At 35.6% G+C, this 19,814-nt stretch overlaps 1 protein-coding gene across 5 annotated transcripts in view; it reads left to right on the top strand.

Moving 5' to 3' along the window:
* Window positions 1-19,814, top strand: part of LOC145988237 (uncharacterized) — a 139,083-nt gene that overhangs the window by 58,183 nt on the left and 61,086 nt on the right. For all 5 annotated transcript variants that reach the window (XM_083123086.1, XM_083123088.1, XM_083123089.1 and 2 more), the window contains 9 exons: window positions 435-542; window positions 860-979; window positions 1,893-1,994; window positions 2,322-2,438; window positions 2,913-3,053; window positions 8,981-9,079; window positions 13,656-13,775; window positions 14,911-15,048; window positions 16,006-16,098. In XM_083123086.1, the coding sequence (XP_082979212.1) occupies window positions 435-542; window positions 860-979; window positions 1,893-1,994; window positions 2,322-2,438; window positions 2,913-3,053; window positions 8,981-9,079; window positions 13,656-13,775; window positions 14,911-15,048; window positions 16,006-16,098 (1,038 nt within the window). The remainder of the gene's footprint in view (window positions 1-434; window positions 543-859; window positions 980-1,892; window positions 1,995-2,321; window positions 2,439-2,912; window positions 3,054-8,980; window positions 9,080-13,655; window positions 13,776-14,910; window positions 15,049-16,005; window positions 16,099-19,814) is intronic.

A 19,814-nucleotide genomic window follows, 5' to 3' on the forward strand; every position in this document is an offset into this window, starting at 1 on the left:
TATTAATGTGAAGTGGGTTGAGGGAAAAAAATGCATTGAATTTTAAACATCTATCCCAGAATGAAATTCAGAGAAAAAAACAAAGCTTTGCCTACTTGATCCCTTTACCCTTTTTTGTCTGTTTTGAAGAATTGTGGTGTAACATTTGAACAATCTTGTATGTAAAAGCATGTTATTATGACAATTGTAAATTTATACATGATTGGTATAATTGAGTTAACAGTATAGTTTATATTTCAGTTCTTTATTGGCATGAAAAAAAATCATATCAGCCCACCCAAATTTTTTTATTTCTTTGCTACTTTTTCTAGAAATATTTGTTGAGTCACTCGCATATTGTATAGTTTGTATGAATTTAAAAAAAAAAATAAGAGCAAATGTTTATAAGTATCATACTTGAGCACTAAAATTTATTAGAATCCATAAAATTTCAGGTAGAATCACCAGCAGGTATAGATTTTATGGAACATGCACATGAACAGGAACCTGTAATTTCAGATGAACATGAGGAAGGAAAGAGAAAGAGGAGGAGAAGCAAATCAGTAAGTTTATTAAAAAAAACAGGCTCTAAATGCAAATGTTTTTTCTAATATTTTCCTCCTAAATACAGTAGTTTAGATTTTTGTATTCATAACTTTTAACTCAGTTATTTGTGTTACATAAACTTGCCTAACTTCAACTACTTTTGTAAGTTGTTCCTGATGAGATACTAATGTTTTCATTTATGATATGTCATTGATGTGAATAAATCTGTGCTATTTGAACTACTTCACCATGTAAGTGAAAAGTGTTGATAAAATGTCATATGTGAGCAATATTTTATGTAATAGTATATTATGATAATCATTAAAATTTTCAGGACGAACAACCGGCAGTTAGAGATTTGCTTGAATCTAAACATATGTATGATGGAGAACCTGAACTTGCAGTTGAACATGAGGAAGGGAAAAAGAAGAAGAAGAAAAGGAATAGAATAATTGTAAGTATTAGAATTAGAAATTCTTTATTCATGGGCAAATTCAGCCTGTAGCTGCTCTACAACTTCACCACTATAGTTACTACTGCATTTGCTTAGCAGAGTTGTGCCTTGTACAGTCACGGACACTTCTGGGTTGTAACAACTCCATTGATTTTGAATGAGATCATTACAATCCAGAAGGGTCCGTGAACTGTACAATTTAATGTCTTCCTACTGAATATTTAGGCTATTCACACCGATCTATTTTTCTCGGGTATTTGTTTGATATACAGGGTGTATACAAATGAAATGTATAACTTCAGAGTGTAATAAAAATAAAACAGCAATGCATAGGAAATTGTCTGTTATGGAAAAATACTTGGTAACTCTGCAAGTTTCTTAGCACACTGGCAATATTTCACTAGTTCAAAACTCTGGTGAGTGGTGGTGCTAGTTGTATTGTTAACAAAAATAGTGTGACCACAGCATGTGTCGTGTGGTTTGCAGAGACAAAATCTCTAACTGAAGCGCAGCAAAATTTCAGTAGATTGTACAACAGAAAGCTGCTGACCCAAAGCAGCATGGGTTAAGATGTTCAAAGAGATAGGATTAAGGTGTTTAAAAAAACAAGAAGTGTGTTAAAGGTGTCACATAGGTTTTGAAAAAATGTTGTGTGTAAAAATAATATTATTAAAACAATTGGAGTTTTACATCTGATTGGCAGAATGTCAGTATATTTTTTTGGCACACATTGGCCATATTGGCCATATTGGTCCACCCCAATTTTTGGATGTATTTTTCTGAATTTTCTACAAATTTGTTGTGAAGACACTCAAGTATTGTATTGTTTATGTTGAAATTGAAAGAATTCTAAAAAATGTTCCTTGAGGAAAGTTGTATGTAAAATGTACTAACAGAATTTATAAAATTTCAGGAAGAATCACCATCAGATATAGAATTTACTGAACCTGTACATGAACCGGAATCTGCAATTTCAAGTGAACTTGAAGAAGGAAGGAGAAAGGAAAGCAAATCGGTGAGTCTAATTGTAAGTTTGTTAAACAAACCAGATAACAAATGCAAAATAATAGAAGAACACAGATAACAAATGCAAGATTTTATTTTTTTCTAACATTTTCCTTCTAAATAGTTCAGATTTTTTACATTCATTACTTTTAACTCAGTTATTTGTGTTACTTCAATTTCTGGATTGATTTGCTTCCAGAAATATTTGTTGAGGAGTCACTGAAATATGCATTGTTTGTATTGTTCATTTTTGAATTTTTAAAAATGACAGAAAATGTTCATAAGTATCACACCTGAGCAAAGTTATATGTAATATTAGAATCTATAAAATTTTCAGGACGAATCACCAGCAGGGATAGACTTTTCTGAACCTATACATGAACAGGATCTTGCAATTTCAGATGAACATGAAGGAAAGAGAAAGAAGAGGAAAGGCAAATCTGCAATGCCAATTGTAAGTTTCTTATACCAGACAAGAAATGTAATTGTAATAGTGATGTTTCATGTTTCCACAATGCAAATTCACAATGTGGAAACACCAAACTTTACTAGTACGATACTAAAACCATGTTTACCACACCCACCATGAATAAATGCAATGTGTAATATTTTCTATCTAATTGTCTTATTTCCATCTAAATTGTTCAGATTTTTCATGTTCATAATTTTGAACTTCTCTATGTGTATAATATTCATTAAATATATACACTATCTTTTATGGATTGTTACTGTAAGCTCTTTTTTATGAGATACTAGTGTTTTCATACATTTTATTTAATTGATGTCCATGAAGATATCCTATAAAGTGTGCTATTGGAACTACTTCACCATATGAGGGGAAAGTGTTGATAAGTTAACATCTCATATGTGAGCAATGTTTTATACAGTGATATAGTACTTATTGTATAATGATCATTCAAATTTTCAGGAAGAGCTACCAGCTGCTAGAGATTTGACTGAATATGAATCTGAACATACTCTTGATAGAGAACCTGAACTTGCAGTTCCACACGAGGAAGGGGAAGGGAAAAAGAAGAAGAAAAAGAAAAGGAAGACATCAATACAAAGTGTAAGTCTTTATTTGTTGTTGCATTTGTTTAATAGTGTTTTGTCTTATGCAAATATTTAGGCTGTTCATGATGATTTTATTTTTTCCAGTTATTTGTATGGTATAGAAACAGAAATACCTAATCTTACTATCTAGCACATACAGGAGATGTACTATCAGTGATGTGCACTGAGGAGTAGCTAGTCTAGCAGAGATAGATCAATGAATCTCACATCTCTAATTATTTTCAAATCACAATATTTATTGTCTTGTTGAAACCACAGTTTATATGCAACACTATTCTATCACGTGGTTCTCATCCTTCGGTGTGATCAGAGGGCAAGACTGGAAGGAGCTACTCTAGCTGGCTTTTCCTCCTCCTCACCAGTTCCAGGTAAAAACAGCCGTCGGAAGGGAAAGGGAAGATTTCTGCCTCTACCTCCCTTGCCCCTCGCCCCCTGCTGCAATGGATGAATGCCTGTGCTTTCAGGTCCCCCATCTAGCATCTCCTATAGGGACAGATAGAGGTTTGGTTTCCCTTCGATTCCTTTGTAAATCATCTAATTAACTCGGGGGGGGGGGGAGGGATTTTTTTGCAGTACTTATGTTCTCTGCATTTACACCATAACTTTTTACATGTTGTAATTATTTATGAAATGGGAACGTATTATAAGCAAACAAGAATGTTATGCTTTCTTTTCTTTTTTCTTTCTTTTTTTCCAAATATGGAATACATAATGATTACATAACAAATATTTTCTCTCTCTCTCTCTCTCACTTTAGTAGTGTTTCATTTCAATATACTAATCTCTTGGCCTCCAATAAAAAGATGGGTAAGATAATCAGTCATAAATACGGATGTATTTATTTGGGCAAGAGAACGTGCATTCTAATTCTTGTTGGTTTCGTTTATTTTACTTTGCTTCTCTGCCACATTTGGTTATCGTGAAAATTGGGATGAGGGATGATATGATGAAATGATGAAATTGATGAAGGGACCTCACAAAGAACCATTCAGGCTGAGATTCGAACCCGTGATGAGCATGCATTCAAGTTCCTATGTGTTGTACTCAGGCGTGGATTCACGGGGAGGGCGATAGGGGCGATCACCGCTACCAACTGCTAGGTATTTAGATACATTTCTGTCTAACATTTTTGCAAATTCAAATGTTCTGTCTTTTATCACCAGGATTAAAATACTTGAGAATACTTTTTGAAGTGTAAGTTCACTTTACCCTCCTGATAGGCTAATCGGAACTGGAGCTACAGTTTAAATATGAATCTGAACCACTGAACAATATGCCTTCAAAGGAAATCAAACCCGAGATCCCTTGGTAATATGTTTTTCTTTTCTTTGTTTTGTTTACTCCTTATATTTGATCGTTCACTTTACCCTGGCAATGTAGAAATTATGATAACGACATGGAATAACCATCTATTCCAGCACTGGGCATTAATTTTTGTACAAAAATCTCTAAAACTCGAAAGTCCACTTGATGGCAAGGACAGTTTACTTTCCCTTGGTAAATAAGGTTTAGCACAGTGCTGGAGCAAAAGTAGCAAAATGTGGGTGGGAGGGGGGAACTGCCTGTTGTTTACATAAAATGGTGGAAGTGTTGGTTAAAATTGATTCTTGGTGAGTTGAAGTATCCAACTGAAATTTGCCCATCCCAACTATAGATTCTGGATCTGCCACTCGTTGTACTCTGCAGTGCATAATGAAATAATTTGGAATGCTCTTTTTGTCTTATGCAGTATTGTTTACGAATTGTTGTAGCAAAGCTGTTTTGTTTTAGTTTCCTTCTCCCATCTCAGCGAGCAAGGTAACTGCAGTCTGTGATCGACTGATCGATGCATCGGATTTGCTTGTTCACCATGCCAAAACATAAAGTAAATGTTGGGAAACTGCAGGACATTTTTAAACAGTTTAGCAGTGACTACATTCAGAGTGGTGGATCTGTTCTGAGGTGTGATGTGTGTGGTATTTCTATTGCTGTTGGTGACAAACACCAACGCACTCGGGTTGTGCAGCATCTACAAAGTGGGAAGCACGTCAGGAATAAAGAACTACGAGATGGTAAAAGTGGGAAGCGACAGCAATTCATTGGTGAGGCACTTGCCTCTTAGAGTTCCAGAAATACAAATGAATTTTTCAGTGAGACAGCAAGGAAATTTATAGCGTGTGAAATACCTCTTTCGAAACTTAACAATCCTGTCATGAAATCATATTTGCAAAAATATGCTGGAAAGTCAGTTCCAGATGAGAGCACCTTAAGGAAATCTTACCTTCAACCTCTTCATGAAGCTAAAATCTCACAGATCAGGCAAGTAGTACCTGACCATCCAGTCTATTTCATACTAGATGAAACCACAGATAGGCAAAACGGGTATGTTTTGAACATTTTAGTAGCACCTCTCAATGGACATCAAGTGAAACCCATGCTTTTAAAAACTTATCTGAAGAATATGTATTATAACTTAAAACATGTGACCTGCATTGTTCATGCTTTGTATAGAGTTTGTGAAGCTCTTAAAGATGAATATACATATGTGAACGAATTTGTTTCTAGCATTAAGAAAATACTGAAAAAGGCTCCTTCTGTATTCTTCTAGAATACAGAAGTACGTAGAAATTACGAAACTTCCACTACCACCCTCTCCCATCCTCACTAGATGGGTACATGGTTAAAAGCTGCAGTGTTTATTTGCAATCATTTCCATACAATATCAAAATTTTTAGATGCTTTGCCTAGTGATTCCTTAGCTGTAGAAAAAGCCAGAAAACTTGCACTTAAACAGGAATTGCAAGATGAACTCTCTATTGTACATGGCTTCTCTTTCCTTACTACTGCAATCACAAAACTGGAGGAACAGTGTCCTGAAAAGGAAGCACAGTGGGCTGTTCTGATGGATGTACAACGAGAACTGCAAGGGTCGGGAAAGAGAAGTTAGAACAAAGTTTAGCCAAAAACCCTGATGTTCAAGAAGTCGCAACCAACAAGGATGTGGATTACTGGTTGAAAACAAAATATGCACCACTTGTGTCTGTTGACGTTGAACGTTGTTTTTCAACTTACAAGTATCTGCTTAGTGACCGCAGATGTAGCCTCACTCAGAAGAACATAGAAATTTTGAATGTAATCTATTTTAACAGTTTTCTAGATGACTAATTCTAAGCAAGTAAGAAGTGTTCCTTTATGTCTCTTTCTAATGTATCAGAGAATTTTCTTTGCTTAGTTATATTAAATGATTTAAAACCAGAGAATACTCTGTGTTTATCTAGACAAGTTGAATCATATATGTATGCACTGCTCACAATAAATTTTACATCTGAACATTAGCACCTATTTTATACGAGAATTGGCACTTTTTTTGCACCTTTATTGGCAAATTTTTGCACCTAAAATTCCTAGCTCTGGACTCATAGCATATCATATTAGAAGCTAGGGCAATAAGCTCATACCACTGAATGTATGTGAGTGGAGGAGGGCATCCCAGAACTCAAAAAGCCAAATGAATATTATTGAAGAAAGTACCAAAAAAGTGTGTTTTGTTACCTGTTTATCCCCTTTAATATACTGAATTTTTGCCACCTTCAATTACTTTTTCTAGGTGTATAGATTTAATCGCGATAAGTAGCTAATGAGCTTATGGAAGTCATGAAGGACAATCTTAAACAGAGAACTCTGGATTCCTGATTTCAGAGTGGCCTGCAGATGCACTAGGACTAAATGATTTGTATTTCTTATTTTAGCATTGCTTTTGCATCACTTTACATAAGTTCTGTCATGATGATGAACGTTGATTAAATAAAATGGGTGAAGGGTGGATACAAAGAAACACTTGTGCACAGGCCAGGGCTCGAGTCTGGATCCTTTAGTAACGAGATTGAGAGATGGAGAAATTAAGGAAATGAAGCAATGCAAAATGTTAAGCATATACAAAGATGGTGTTTCAAAAATCCAATTGAAAATTATCACAGAGGAAAAATGCAGTTTGCTTTACCAATATTCATGTATCTGAATTGTTAGCGCTTTCTTCTAGTCTTTGTTATTGGCCGACCTCTGTGGGGGAGTACAAGTTGTCCCAGATCTGTACCTGGTGGAGGCACATAGTGGTTCGGATCCCACTTTAAACTGTAGGTCCAGTTCCGATTAGCCTTTCTGTACATAAAGTGAACTTAAAACACCAAATCAATCAACTGTGGGGGACTGGTTATCACAGCGTGCTACGATGCCAGGAGTTCTGGGTTCAAACCCCGACCTGGGCATGAGTGTTCTTTGTGTTTGTAACTTCATTAATTTTATCATATCATTTTCGCGATTAACAAAATGTGACGCTAAGTAACAAAAATCAAATCAAATCATTGATTGATTGTTTGATTTGGCTTATTTTACTTTGCTTTTCTGCCACACAAGGAACACCAATGGTCAAGTCGATATTCAAACCTGGGATCTCTTGGTTAGCAGTCAAATCAAATTGTTTTTCATTTTAGAAAGAGGGTGGGAGTTATGTGTACTTCTTTTAGTAGTCATTCCTCATTTTGCAATCCTTTTCTGTGTTTGAAGTTGTTTTTTTTAGGAATACTGGGTCCTAAAGGGGGGTGGGGGGTTATGACCCACACCAACCTGCCTTCCTTGATTATGCCACTGTTTGCTACCCCAAGTGTCGACGTCACCACACGTCACAGTGTACTATACAGAAATTTCAGCGAAAAATGCAGTCTTGTCCAGGACTCGACTCCACGTCTCTAGCATACTGTGCATTTTCTCTACCAACTGATCTACTGAATCAATTTTTGTGAAATTTCTACATAGTACATCACCTGTTTGTGCCAAGTAGTAAGGTAATTTATAACTCTATGCTGGGTGAAATTAGACCCTGTCAATATTAGCAGTGTTTTAAAAACAACAAAAGCTGTTGTTATAACACTGCGACAATTCCAAGGTTGTAAAACAACGAGCAAAATATAAGGTAAAAACCATGGCTTGCTCAGTAGATCATATGGTAAAGTAATGGTATGAGTCGCAGTTCAGCCTGCATTTTTCACTGAAATTTATATGTACAGATATATAAATAATAATTTTGGATGAAAATATTTTCGAAAATTACATACACATTGCTCTTTGAATGTATTGCTTCTACAAGAGGCTTCTGTTGATTCAGTAACTGCATTGAAATTGTCCTAATTCATGGATCTAAATACAAATGATATGGAAGCACTTGTTCAACCTTGTTAATTGAACATGTTCATTAGATATTGAGTTTGAACAATGTTGCATGTACAATAGGGTGTATCGAAAAAAACTTCTTTTCGAAATGTTAAGGTGGCTAGTGCGGAAAAGTGGCCATTTGTGACCAAAAAGAAGTCTGATTTTTTTCAGATTTTTTGGAGGTCGTTTAGGTGGCACGCATCAACCTTGAAGTTTTGATAGTGATTTGGTTATGCAACACGCATAACAATTTCACAAAAATGTCATTATTTGGCTATATCATGTCTTTTTTTCTGCATTATGGTCGTTTATTGTTTTGTTTATGGCAAATGTTACATTCGTGCCTCAGGGGTGGTTTCCTATGCTGTTTACGTATGCTTTTGGTCAAAAATTGTCAATTTGAGGCTAAAAATTCCATTTTTTCTATTGATGGTTTCCAATTGGTTTCGACTTTGTGCTTTATTCGAAAGTTTTCCAATATAAAATACTAAATAAAATATTTTGACTTTCTAATTGCTAACAGTTCCTCAATTACTGTGCAGCGCTTCGCTTATTTTCATAGCTTATTATGCTTTGAAAATAACCCAGAGCTCAACACGAGGTGGTGGCTGGACTGCGAGCTCCACCTACCCAAATTATGTTGGCAAACATAATTTTACTAAGGGGCAGGCCAAGATTTTCTTCTAGTTTTTTTTTCGATACACCCTAATGTACAATGTCTTATTCATTTTTTAGGAAGAGGCAGGAATGTCCACAGATATTTTTGAACATGAAGTTGTACAAGAATTTGAACCTGCAATTTTAGATGTCCATGAGGAAGGAAGGAATGGGCAGGTAATAACATTAAATGGAAGTAAAAAATAAGTTATGGGTTATCTTACTAATATTTTCTTTATAAATAGTTGACAATTTTCAATCTCTGCTATTTATGTAGACTCTATCCCATGAGTCTGTGAAGCAACGCCATGCATAAAAGCAGAGAAGGGGAAAAAAGTGAGTGGTCTGATTTTGTAATTCATCTGTGATAGTTGTTGTGAGAGCTGCAAATCTCATTTATGGTTATTTTCACTCAGAGCTGTTCTTACGATAATGACAGGGCAATGCTGTCAGTTTTCTGTCTTGGGGTTGAAAAGAAAATCCTAAAGTTATTTCTACTTTGATATCATTCAATTTGTGAATTTGATCACTAAGCTCTTGTCTTTCTTGACAATTGCACCACAGTCATTTTCCCCTTCAATGCAGTCATTTACAGTATTACAAATGGGAAGGGTCATATGATATATGAAATCAAGTTATTTTTATTCTCAAATTTATTTCTGCAATCATATTTGCCATATGTGGTGTGGTACAAAGTTATGAATACAAAATTTGAAATGGCTACCTCCAACAACTCTGAAGTGTTGTCACTGATGCTGAACAGAGAGGAAGATACTTTGTCCAGTTATTATGCATATATGTGAGAACATCTGGAGAGGCTGTGTTACAGGCTTCCAGGATTTTTTTCTGCAGCTGGTCTTCATCGCAGATTTCCATGCCATACACAAAGACTTTCAGATGAAATCCCCCAGGTAGAAATCCAGAGGTGTGAGGTCTGGTGATCTAGGTGGCTATTTTCCACAGGACCACACCAAACCTTTGACCAGGTAAGTGAACATTGATCCATTAATGCACATCTGTTTTGTAGTGTGTTGGAGCCAGTGGCGGCTTCTGCCTATTCACACATTCGCACGTGCACACCCAAATAAATCTGCAATGCAATTAATTTTTATTATACTTATTCACTGAACACTATCTCCTTCAAAATATTAATCAGTCCCACGCTCCACCGGCTACCATATCTGCCTCGTTTTAAGAGCACCTGCAGACTGACGTACGTTCGTTTTGCACAAGTGGCAGTGCGCTCAGAAGCCGCTGTTTGCAGCATGCAAGAAGAGAGAAGGGAATGTAGCTTGCAGTATTATGGGTTTTACGTACACTGCTAGTGCTGTGTTCAAGATGCAGTGTTGCAATTCCATTCCATTCGAGATCGTGTGGCAGAGTAGAGGCAACCCAATCCACACATCATCGTAAATCGAGGGGATATTTTTTTCTTTTTGGAAAAGGGATATTTGTATGGTATCTTTGCCCACCCTCTTCAGAGCATGGCAGGCACATGGAAGAAAGCGAAACATGTGCTTTAAACAATGTCTTGCATTGCCTTTGCTTGGCCAAAATAAACTGTCCTTGTGGCGCTGTAGTCGAATTATCCACCCATGCAAGGGGGGAGGGAGACGTGGATCAGTCAGCTGTTTCCATTGTGTGGCAAAATTGTTACACTATCAAAAGCTCATTCCTGTTTCATTGCAAAGTGAACATGATGAAAGGGAAAACTGTAGCGAAAGCAGAGACGTAATATTTAACCTTGTTGAATATTTGGAGAGAAGTTATCTACTCATACAAAGTGCACACCGACTGCAGTAATAAGACAGATAAGGCAGAAGGAAGAGACAAATTCTGAAGTATGAAAAAGGGAAGTGTGGACTGAGTGAGTACTCTCATTTTCTTTATTTTTTATTTATTCTCTTGATTTTGCTTGAGTTTGTTGGTTTGGTCAGTCGGTCGTTAGAAATAAACAACTGCTAGAGATATTACAACTGATTTTCTGCATGCGGTCATTGGATCGGCTACCTTGTATGCAGGAGTGGCTCAAGATAAAATTTTCACCTGGGCGAGATGAAATTTTGGCTCCCCCTACTTTCCACATTCCTCCAATATAAATCATAACTATCTTATATATTTACGGACGAAATATATAGCCTCATTTTAAAAATACTGTAATGCTTCTTAAAGAACACGTTTATTATAGGTAAGTGTTTATTTATTGCCTACATAATGACATCAAAACAACAATAATCTCTTAGCTTAGATGAATTTGCAATATCCTTATTAAGTTATTCAGCAGTAGTTTCAGTTAATTCTTGTCAACAATAAATCCAACTCTTTTTAAAACATATTGCCATGCAGCCGGTGGAGGCACATAGTGGTTTTTAGTCTTTAAATTTTAGATCGTCTGTCTCTATTTGCTTTTCTGTGCATAAAGTGGAGTAAAAAAATAACTCACACTTAGGATTCGGCTCTATTCAAGAAGGATTCCCTAGTTGTGGCACCCTGGTTAGTCGCCCAATCCTATTTGTTTGAGTATGCAAATGTTATTATTCTTGTTCACATTTATCAGCAGAGTGAGGGGGAAAGTTTTTACTAAATATTTTTTGCAAATCGACAATAATATTGAATATTGTAGATCGGCATTTCTATGTTTATAGTGATTTTGTCAGGTTATCGAATGTTGAATTATCTATGATCAAAGGAAAATTTGCTGTGGTATTTCAAATTTGTTTGAATTAATATTTTTAATTAAATAAAACTCTCCCATAGCCTCATTTCCAGTAAAAGATGTTTATAACTTGGGTCACCAATATATTTAGCACCATTATGGATGCAAAAAAGGGAGTGATTATTTGAGAGGGGTGATAAAACACTTCTGGACGCAAGGCTGAAGTGCACACCCATAAAGTCAGACCACCAGCCGCCACTGGTTGGTGCCTCTTCATTTTGGATATAACTGGAGAAATTACATATTAAATAAGAATGGTAATATTTCCAGGTAATACACAACATTAAGGGTATTGTCAATGAATATGGGTTGGATATGTGTTCTCCTTTTTCAATTTCACACCATAACCTTAGTATCACTAACGGCTTTGCATGGTTCCATTTAGTGAGGGTTGCTAGGGCCTCCCTGATGGCGCAATGGTATCATCGTCGCCTTGTAATCAAGGGGTCCCGGGTTGGATACCCGGTGGAGGTACAAGTGGTTCAGATCCCACTTTAAATTGTAGGTCCAGACCTGATTAGCCTTACTGTGCACAAAGTGGACTTAAAACACCAAATCAACCTAGTGAGGTTGCTGAAAGTACCTGTGTTTCTGACAGTTCATTGACCTAGAAATTGTCCTTGTCACTGAACAAAATTCCCTCTGCGCATGTGGGATCCCATTGACTATCATCTAAAGCCCAGATGCAGAACTTGCATGCTTGGTCTGCTGCATCTGGACCTTAAACAGGTGCCACTTACTGCTATGCAGAATCCACCCAATGGATCATTGGCTGATACAACTTCTTGTTGCATTATGCCATGCACTGCATTATGGACTTTTGTCAAACAATGCCAAGACTATTGTTGTGGTTTCCTCATCAGTTGCATTTTTTGGACCACCTCTATGTGACTAGTCTTCAACAGTCTCACTGCTTTAAATTTGGATATTAAGGATAAAGGACAGTGCTGTGAGAAATGGCTGGTCTATCTGGGTGGAGGTTGATGAAATCTGCAGCTATGGTTAGGGGCGGATTAAGACTAAATTGGGCCTGATGCTTGAAATCTTCGGTGAACAATAAACACAACGACATTATAGTTGCGTCACAGTGCAAAGAATAATAGTAACTGTATAATAAGTAACGTTGTGTCTAGGGGTCCGAAATTGTGGCTCCAAACTTCATTCTAAGATTTATTTTCAGGTTAATATAGCAAAGGGAAACTGTTCAGCTTTCGGAAAATTCTTGTCTGTTTTCATCTGGGCCTATTTCAGGACTGGGCCTAATGCTGCAGCATCAATAGCACCTACCTTAATCCAGCCCTGGCTATGGCATAGTAGCTGCATTACCCAGACATCACGATCAATTCACTGCTCTTTACTCACATCCATGCCCAGTTACCTAAAGATCATGTAAAATTTCGTGTTTACAACTTTTTACCACACCACATATGGGAAATTTGATTGCAGAAAAGAATTTCAAAGAATGAACTAGTCTGAACCTGTTATTTCAGATGACCCCTTTCCATTATATAAAAAAAATATTATTGATGTGGAGGTTATATTGGGGTTATATACAGAAACGTAGCCCCCTCCGCCTTCCCTTTTTTTGCTGTGGTACTCGGATTTATTCTGTTTCTCAAATAAAATGACATCTTCTGACTTTTGACTCATCCTGTATATTTTATTGGTTTCTATAAAATATCACAGAAGCTGTGCTGTGAATTTGTTTCATCATATAAATGAAAAATGTTTGTACAGTGTTACATGATATTTAAACGATGTTGTATGTAAATGCATATTACTAAGACAGTTGGAATTTTATATCAGCTAGGTAGAATGCGACTTATTAGTATGTTCTATATTTCAGTTCTTTATCATATCAGTCCTCCCCAATTTCTGGATTTATTCATTGAGGAGTTACTCAATTAATGTATTGTTCATGTTTGAATTTTAAAATGACAGAATATGCAATATTAGTAAATAGAAAATTGCTCATAAGTATCACACATGAGCAAAGTTGTATGTAAAATGTATTCTTAGATTCCATAAAATTTTCAGGAAGAATCATCAGCAGGAAAAGACTTTTCTGAACCTGTGCATGAACAGGAACCTACAATTTCAGATGAACATGAGGAAGAAAAGAGAAAGAAGAAGAAAAGCAAAATGCCAACAGTAATTGTAAGTTAGTGAAACAAATAAGACTACAAAGCAAAAGTTCTTTTCCAAAAATATTTACCTTTTTATTTCACATTCAGAACTTTGAAGCCAGTTATTTGCATAGCATAAACCATGTAACTTTATGAATTGCTGCTGTAAGGTTTTCCTTGACAGATACCAATGCTTTAATTTACTATATTTCATTGATTTGAATAAAGTTGTGCTATTAGAACTATTTCACCATTTGCAAAGTCCCAAGTAACCAAAAGTGGTTGGCCCAACTTTGGGCCAATGTACTGAAATGTAAGAACATACCATAGGGCAATGGTAATTTTGGCAGTGGTTCCAACGTTGGCCCAATGTGTGGTTTTTATATTGGGCCAATGTATGGTTTTACGTTGGACCAACGTACTGAAAGCTTTGAGATAGGTTTGTGTTCTGATGTATATATAATTTATTGTGAGGCCAAATGCAAACATTAGTACAAATTATTTGTGAAAATAAAAGAAAATACACAGCACATTTTCATTCATATGGTATCATTATTTTCAAGGTACCTTCAAGTGGTAGCACAAAAAGCTTTCTAGAGATTACTTAGTTTTCCACCTTTTATGGAATTTAATCTGTACATGACATTGTTTAACCACCTTCACAGGAATACCTATAAGAATGTTCTTGTTCTGATACAGCTAAAGAGACAAACATCAAGCAATTCTCAATACGTCTTTCATCCATATTGCCTTACAAAGGACGACTGGTAATTGACTGCAAGTTAAAAATAGTTTATACTTTCATTAAAAAATATTATATTTCCAGTATGTGCTTTGAGTGAAATATTCGAAAAGAATCACTGTTACATGTAATTTATTTTACACTCTACAATTTACAGCATAGTCTTGAAAGTTATCTTAACATGAGAAAGTTGTTTGTAAAACTGATTTTGACTCACTTTTCCATGGTTGGGTAAACATTGGCAACCACCGTTGGCCCAATGTGAGACCGATGTAAATTTACCAACAAATGTAAAAACAACCATTCCCATGTAAAAACTGACATTGGCCCAATGTTTGTGGTTACTTGGCATGTTGATAAGTTAAATGTCACATGTGAGCAATGTTGTATAATAGTATGTTTAAATGATCATTATAATTTGCAGGAAGAACAACCAGCAAATAGATATTTGACTGAATATGAATCTGAACATATGCATGATGGAGAACCTGAATTTGCAGTTACACATGAGGAAGGTGAAGGAAAGAAGAAGAAGAAGAGAAGGAAGCACGTAATATCCAGTGTAAGTCTATAGTTATTGATGCATTTGCTTAAATGTTTTGCCTTGTACATTCTAACATTGTCCTACCACATTCTAACATTGTCCTACCAAGTATTTGCACTGTTCATACTGATTTTATTTATCTGTTGTTTGTATCATTTAAAGAGAAAAATATAAAATTAATTTTAAATGAAAATATTTTTGAATATGAGGTACATATTACTCTTTGAATGGAATATATCACGAGCTTTCTGTTGATGAACACTAGAACGGCAAAGGATCTGATACCCCTAGATCAGCAGAAAGGGGTCATTTTGACCCCTCATAAGAATGCATTTAAGAATTCTAATTATTTTAGAATGGAAACATATGTTTAATTTATATTATTTTCTATGTTTTATGTATTATAATCAAAGTTTTGATTACAAATAAAAATTATAATAACAACTGAACACTCCAGAATACACAACATTTCACCATGAGAAATTGCTACTTGATGTGACATGTTCAGAGAGGTCCTTCCCAGTCCAACAACACTACCTACATGATGACATGTAAACTGTGACAAGTGAGAACATGCTAAAGATAGGACTACACAGGAATTGCAACCTATCGCTAAATGAAGCTACAGGGGTCAAATTGACCCCTGCCACTGTTCAGGGGGTATAAGATGAAATTTTACAGAAAGAAATTATATTTTGTAGATTTCAATATACCATCTTTAAAAGGACAAACAATTATGAAAAGTCACAAAATTTCGAGAAAAATAAGAAAAACTGGATAGTTACTAAAGGAGCGACGAAGAGAGGGGTCATTTTGACCCCTCCTGCCATTCTAGTGTTAAGTAACTGCATTGGAATTATCATAATTCATTGATCTAAATAACAATGATATAGAAGCCAGGTTAATTGAACATGCTCATTAGATATTGCCTTTGAACAATGTTGTATGCACAATGACATGTTAATTTTTCTTTAGGAAGAGGCAGGAACTTCTACGGATATTTTTGAAAATGAAGCTGTACATGAACCTACAACTTTAGATGTTCATGAGGAAGAAAAGCAAGAGAAGGTAATGTCACCAACTGGAAGTATGATAATGAAGAGACATATACAAACTTATGGGCTTTCACCTAATATTTTCCTTGTAAATAGTTTACTTTTCATACTGAAAATTTTGGATTTCAGTTATTTACATAACATTTTCATACTACAAACTGAAAATTTTTCAATAATTAATATGTTTACATTCATTATGTAGATGTTCTCAGAGAAATAAGTATTTCTACTCTTTCAATAATGAAATTGTCTCAGGTTGGAAATGACCCTTTATTTCTGTAGTATTGCTCAGACAAAAGGAAAGTTTTGCCTTTTTTTAAAAAAAAAATCTGTGATCAGTTGAATTCTCTTCAACTGACATCAGGCATTTTTGAGTCATAAGGCACCAAAAGTGTTCATGGTGTGACGAGACAAATGAGCATCGGATATGTTGCCAAATGTACTGTAAATAGAGAGAGAGAGAGGGGGGTGGCAGGAAGGAGAGAGTGAAAGTGAGTGTGAGTGAGTTAGTTGATCAGCACCATTACTGAATAAGAGTTTTACAAAGTACACAAAACCTAAACTCTGTACAAACAAGCTAATAAAAACTGAAAAAAAACACAAAAAAAACAGACGTCTGCTTGACAACATAACAGGAGAGCGATGTTACCTTTACAGCTTTTACTTTGCATGAAGATGATTTGTGGACAGATAGAGAGCTACGTAGTGAAAAGAATATCAGCTGCCAGTTGGGCCTGCAATCAGTATAATAATTTATAAGCAGTTTCACATATTTTTAAAAAATTTCCTTTTGTTATTTACAATTAAAAGAATTATTTTTTTTCTCCTGCTGCATCACATATGTTGTAGAGTTTGTTAAGCCTTTATATTTATCTCAAGTAAGTTTGTTTGACTTATATTTATGCAACTCTCCATCCATCACTCTCCAAGCAGCTTAAGCCAAGGTGCTGGATCCTTTGTCAGCCTAATTAACAATAGTGGGTATTATTCAGATCGCTAGAAATGTTTGCATGGGATATATTCAGTGGGTGGTAAAACATGCAAATACCAAGTTTTAAGTTAATATATTCAGCATCGTTTGATTCATTTGGATGTAAAAAGGTAAAAGTAAAAGTGTTCCCCTGTGCATAGCACCATGCCATGAAGGCGTATAGGGGGTGTGGGGGTAACGCCCCACACTTTCTTGATCCGGTCGTGAGTGGGGGTGATGTGATCAGCATCACGCCCCTGACCGCCTTTACCCCCCAGGGTTTCCCCCAGGTACCCATGTTATTCGATGCTGGGTGGGCGCCGGGGCCGCTTCCACCGTTAGAAAAGTTCCCGGATTTGAACCGGCCGGGGATCGAACCCGGGACCTTGAGCATGGTAGTCAGACACGTTACCGACTGAGCCATGTAAGATGGCAAATTTTACTAATAGCACAGAGTAGCAAAATATGGCAATGTGCTTTCATCCATTTTAAAGGTTTTCCTTGAGAGATACGAGTGTTGTAATTTACTATATTTTATTGATTTGAATAAAGATAACAATTTCACCATAAAGTGGAAGGTGTTGATAAGATCATATGTGAGCAATGTTTTATAAAAGTATGTAATTGTAATTGTAATTTATTCTTGTTCTGTTGACTACATTGTAGATATTTCTATTTGCAGCAGTATAGAGCATGTCATAACATTAGCATGATTTCAGTACAAATACATCCACTTGATTACTTATTTGGGATGCAGTATAATTAAAGTTACAAGTATATACAGCGTGTCCATAAATATACTGTCATACTTTAAAGTGGTATACGTCGCTTTGGATAATCGTATTTAAATGAAATTGGTGACATTTGAAAGAAAAACTCAAATATTTTATTTTACAACTCATAGCCATTGAATGTGGCCCCCACGAGTGGCCCTGCTGACATCAAGGCGATATTCCCATTCATGCCACACACACTCCAACATATCCACCGGGATGGACTGGATTGCAGAAGTGATGCGAATTTGCAGTTCTTGCAGGTTTTGAGGCAATGGGGGTACATAGACACAATCTTTTATGTAACCCTTTAAAAAAAAGTCACAGACCAACAAGTCAGGTGACCTCGGCAGCCAACTCTGCGTGGAATGATAAAACACACCAACACGTTCACCAAACTCTGCGTGGAATGATATTCTAAAACACACCAACTACATTCTTAAATCTTCTGTAATAACAACACAATTTTAAAGGAAAACATTCACATGTAACCTGCCTGCCTGCTAAATATCCAACAATGAACCCGTCCATTGTTGTCAGGAGTGAATTTATTTCAGTTTCTATGTTGGATCTCGTTCATAGTTGTCCATTGCTGATATTGGTGTCCATTGTTGACATGCACAAAAATATTTGAGTTTTTCTTTCAAATGTCACCAATTTCATTTAAATACGATTATCCAAAGCGACGTAATACCACTTTAAGGTATGACAGTATATTTATGGACACGGTGTATTATTATATATCGGTTTGATTACATACATGGCATGTAGCAGTTATGGTTACAAATATATATTACATACCCTTGATAACATATTTGGGATGTAGATCAGCATAATTAAGTTACAAATGTATATTACATCCACTAGATTACATATATGGGATGCAGGTCAACATAATTGAGTTACAAATATATATTACATACCCTTGATTACACATTTGGGATATAGATCAGCATACTTGAGTTTCAAATATATATTATATCCACTAGATTTCATATATGGGATGCATATCAGATTAATTAAGGTTTCATACATGTTGATATATATATTGTGTCCAATTGATTATGTACATAGGTGAGACAGAGAAAGTAGTTTTAGATATGCTGTAGAAATTCTTCTATGCTGTAGGGTGATGTTTCTAAGAGATAGTTTTTTTATTTCATTTTTGAATAGCTTAAGATTTCTTTCCTCCTTTATTTCACATGGAAGTTTATTGTATAGTAGTATTCCTGTGTTTCTGGCACTCATTTTGTATAGGTTCAGTTTGTGTTTGTCTATGTGTATATTTGCCTTTGTTCTTGTGTTATGATTATGTATATTACTATTTTTATTGAGGTTTGTGATGTTGTGCTTTACAAATAGGAGACATTCTAATATATATAGGGATGGTACTGTGAGTATTGAAAGTTTGGTGAATAGATTTTTACAAGATGTTTGTGGAGACTCTTGGACCATAGTTCTGATGATTCTTTTTTGTAGAATGAAAACCTTCGATAGTTTTGTTGAGTTCCCCCATAGCAATATGCCATACCTTAGTCTAGATTCTACACTTGAAAATAGAGCATTTTTACCATGTTTAAGTTAGAGATACTTCTCATTTTCCGAATTGCATAATGTAAAGTGGCTAGATGTTTATATAGATTTTCAATATGATGACCAAAAGACATGTTTTCATCAAAATGTATGCCTAGAAATTTTATTGTTGTGTTTTTTTGTATGATTTTTGAGTCTTATTTCGAGTGTTTCTGTTGTCGTGTGGAAGGCTATGTTGCTAGTTTTTGTTTGATTTAGTATTAGTCTGTTTTCCTTGCACCATCCATTTTTTTTAAAAGTGTTATTTGAATCTTGCTGAAGAGAGTTCATTTTACAATCTACAATACTTAGGGAGGTGTCATCTGCGTAGAGTAGTGTAGTTGATGCAGGCACAGCAGATGGGAGATCATTTATATATAGCAGAAACAACAGGGGACATAGTACACTTCCTTG

Source organism: Lepisma saccharinum, chromosome 5 (genome assembly GCF_977018435.1).
Source record: "Lepisma saccharinum chromosome 5, izLepSacc3.1, whole genome shotgun sequence".
In the NCBI taxonomy this organism is placed as follows: domain Eukaryota; kingdom Metazoa; phylum Arthropoda; class Insecta; order Zygentoma; family Lepismatidae; genus Lepisma; species Lepisma saccharinum.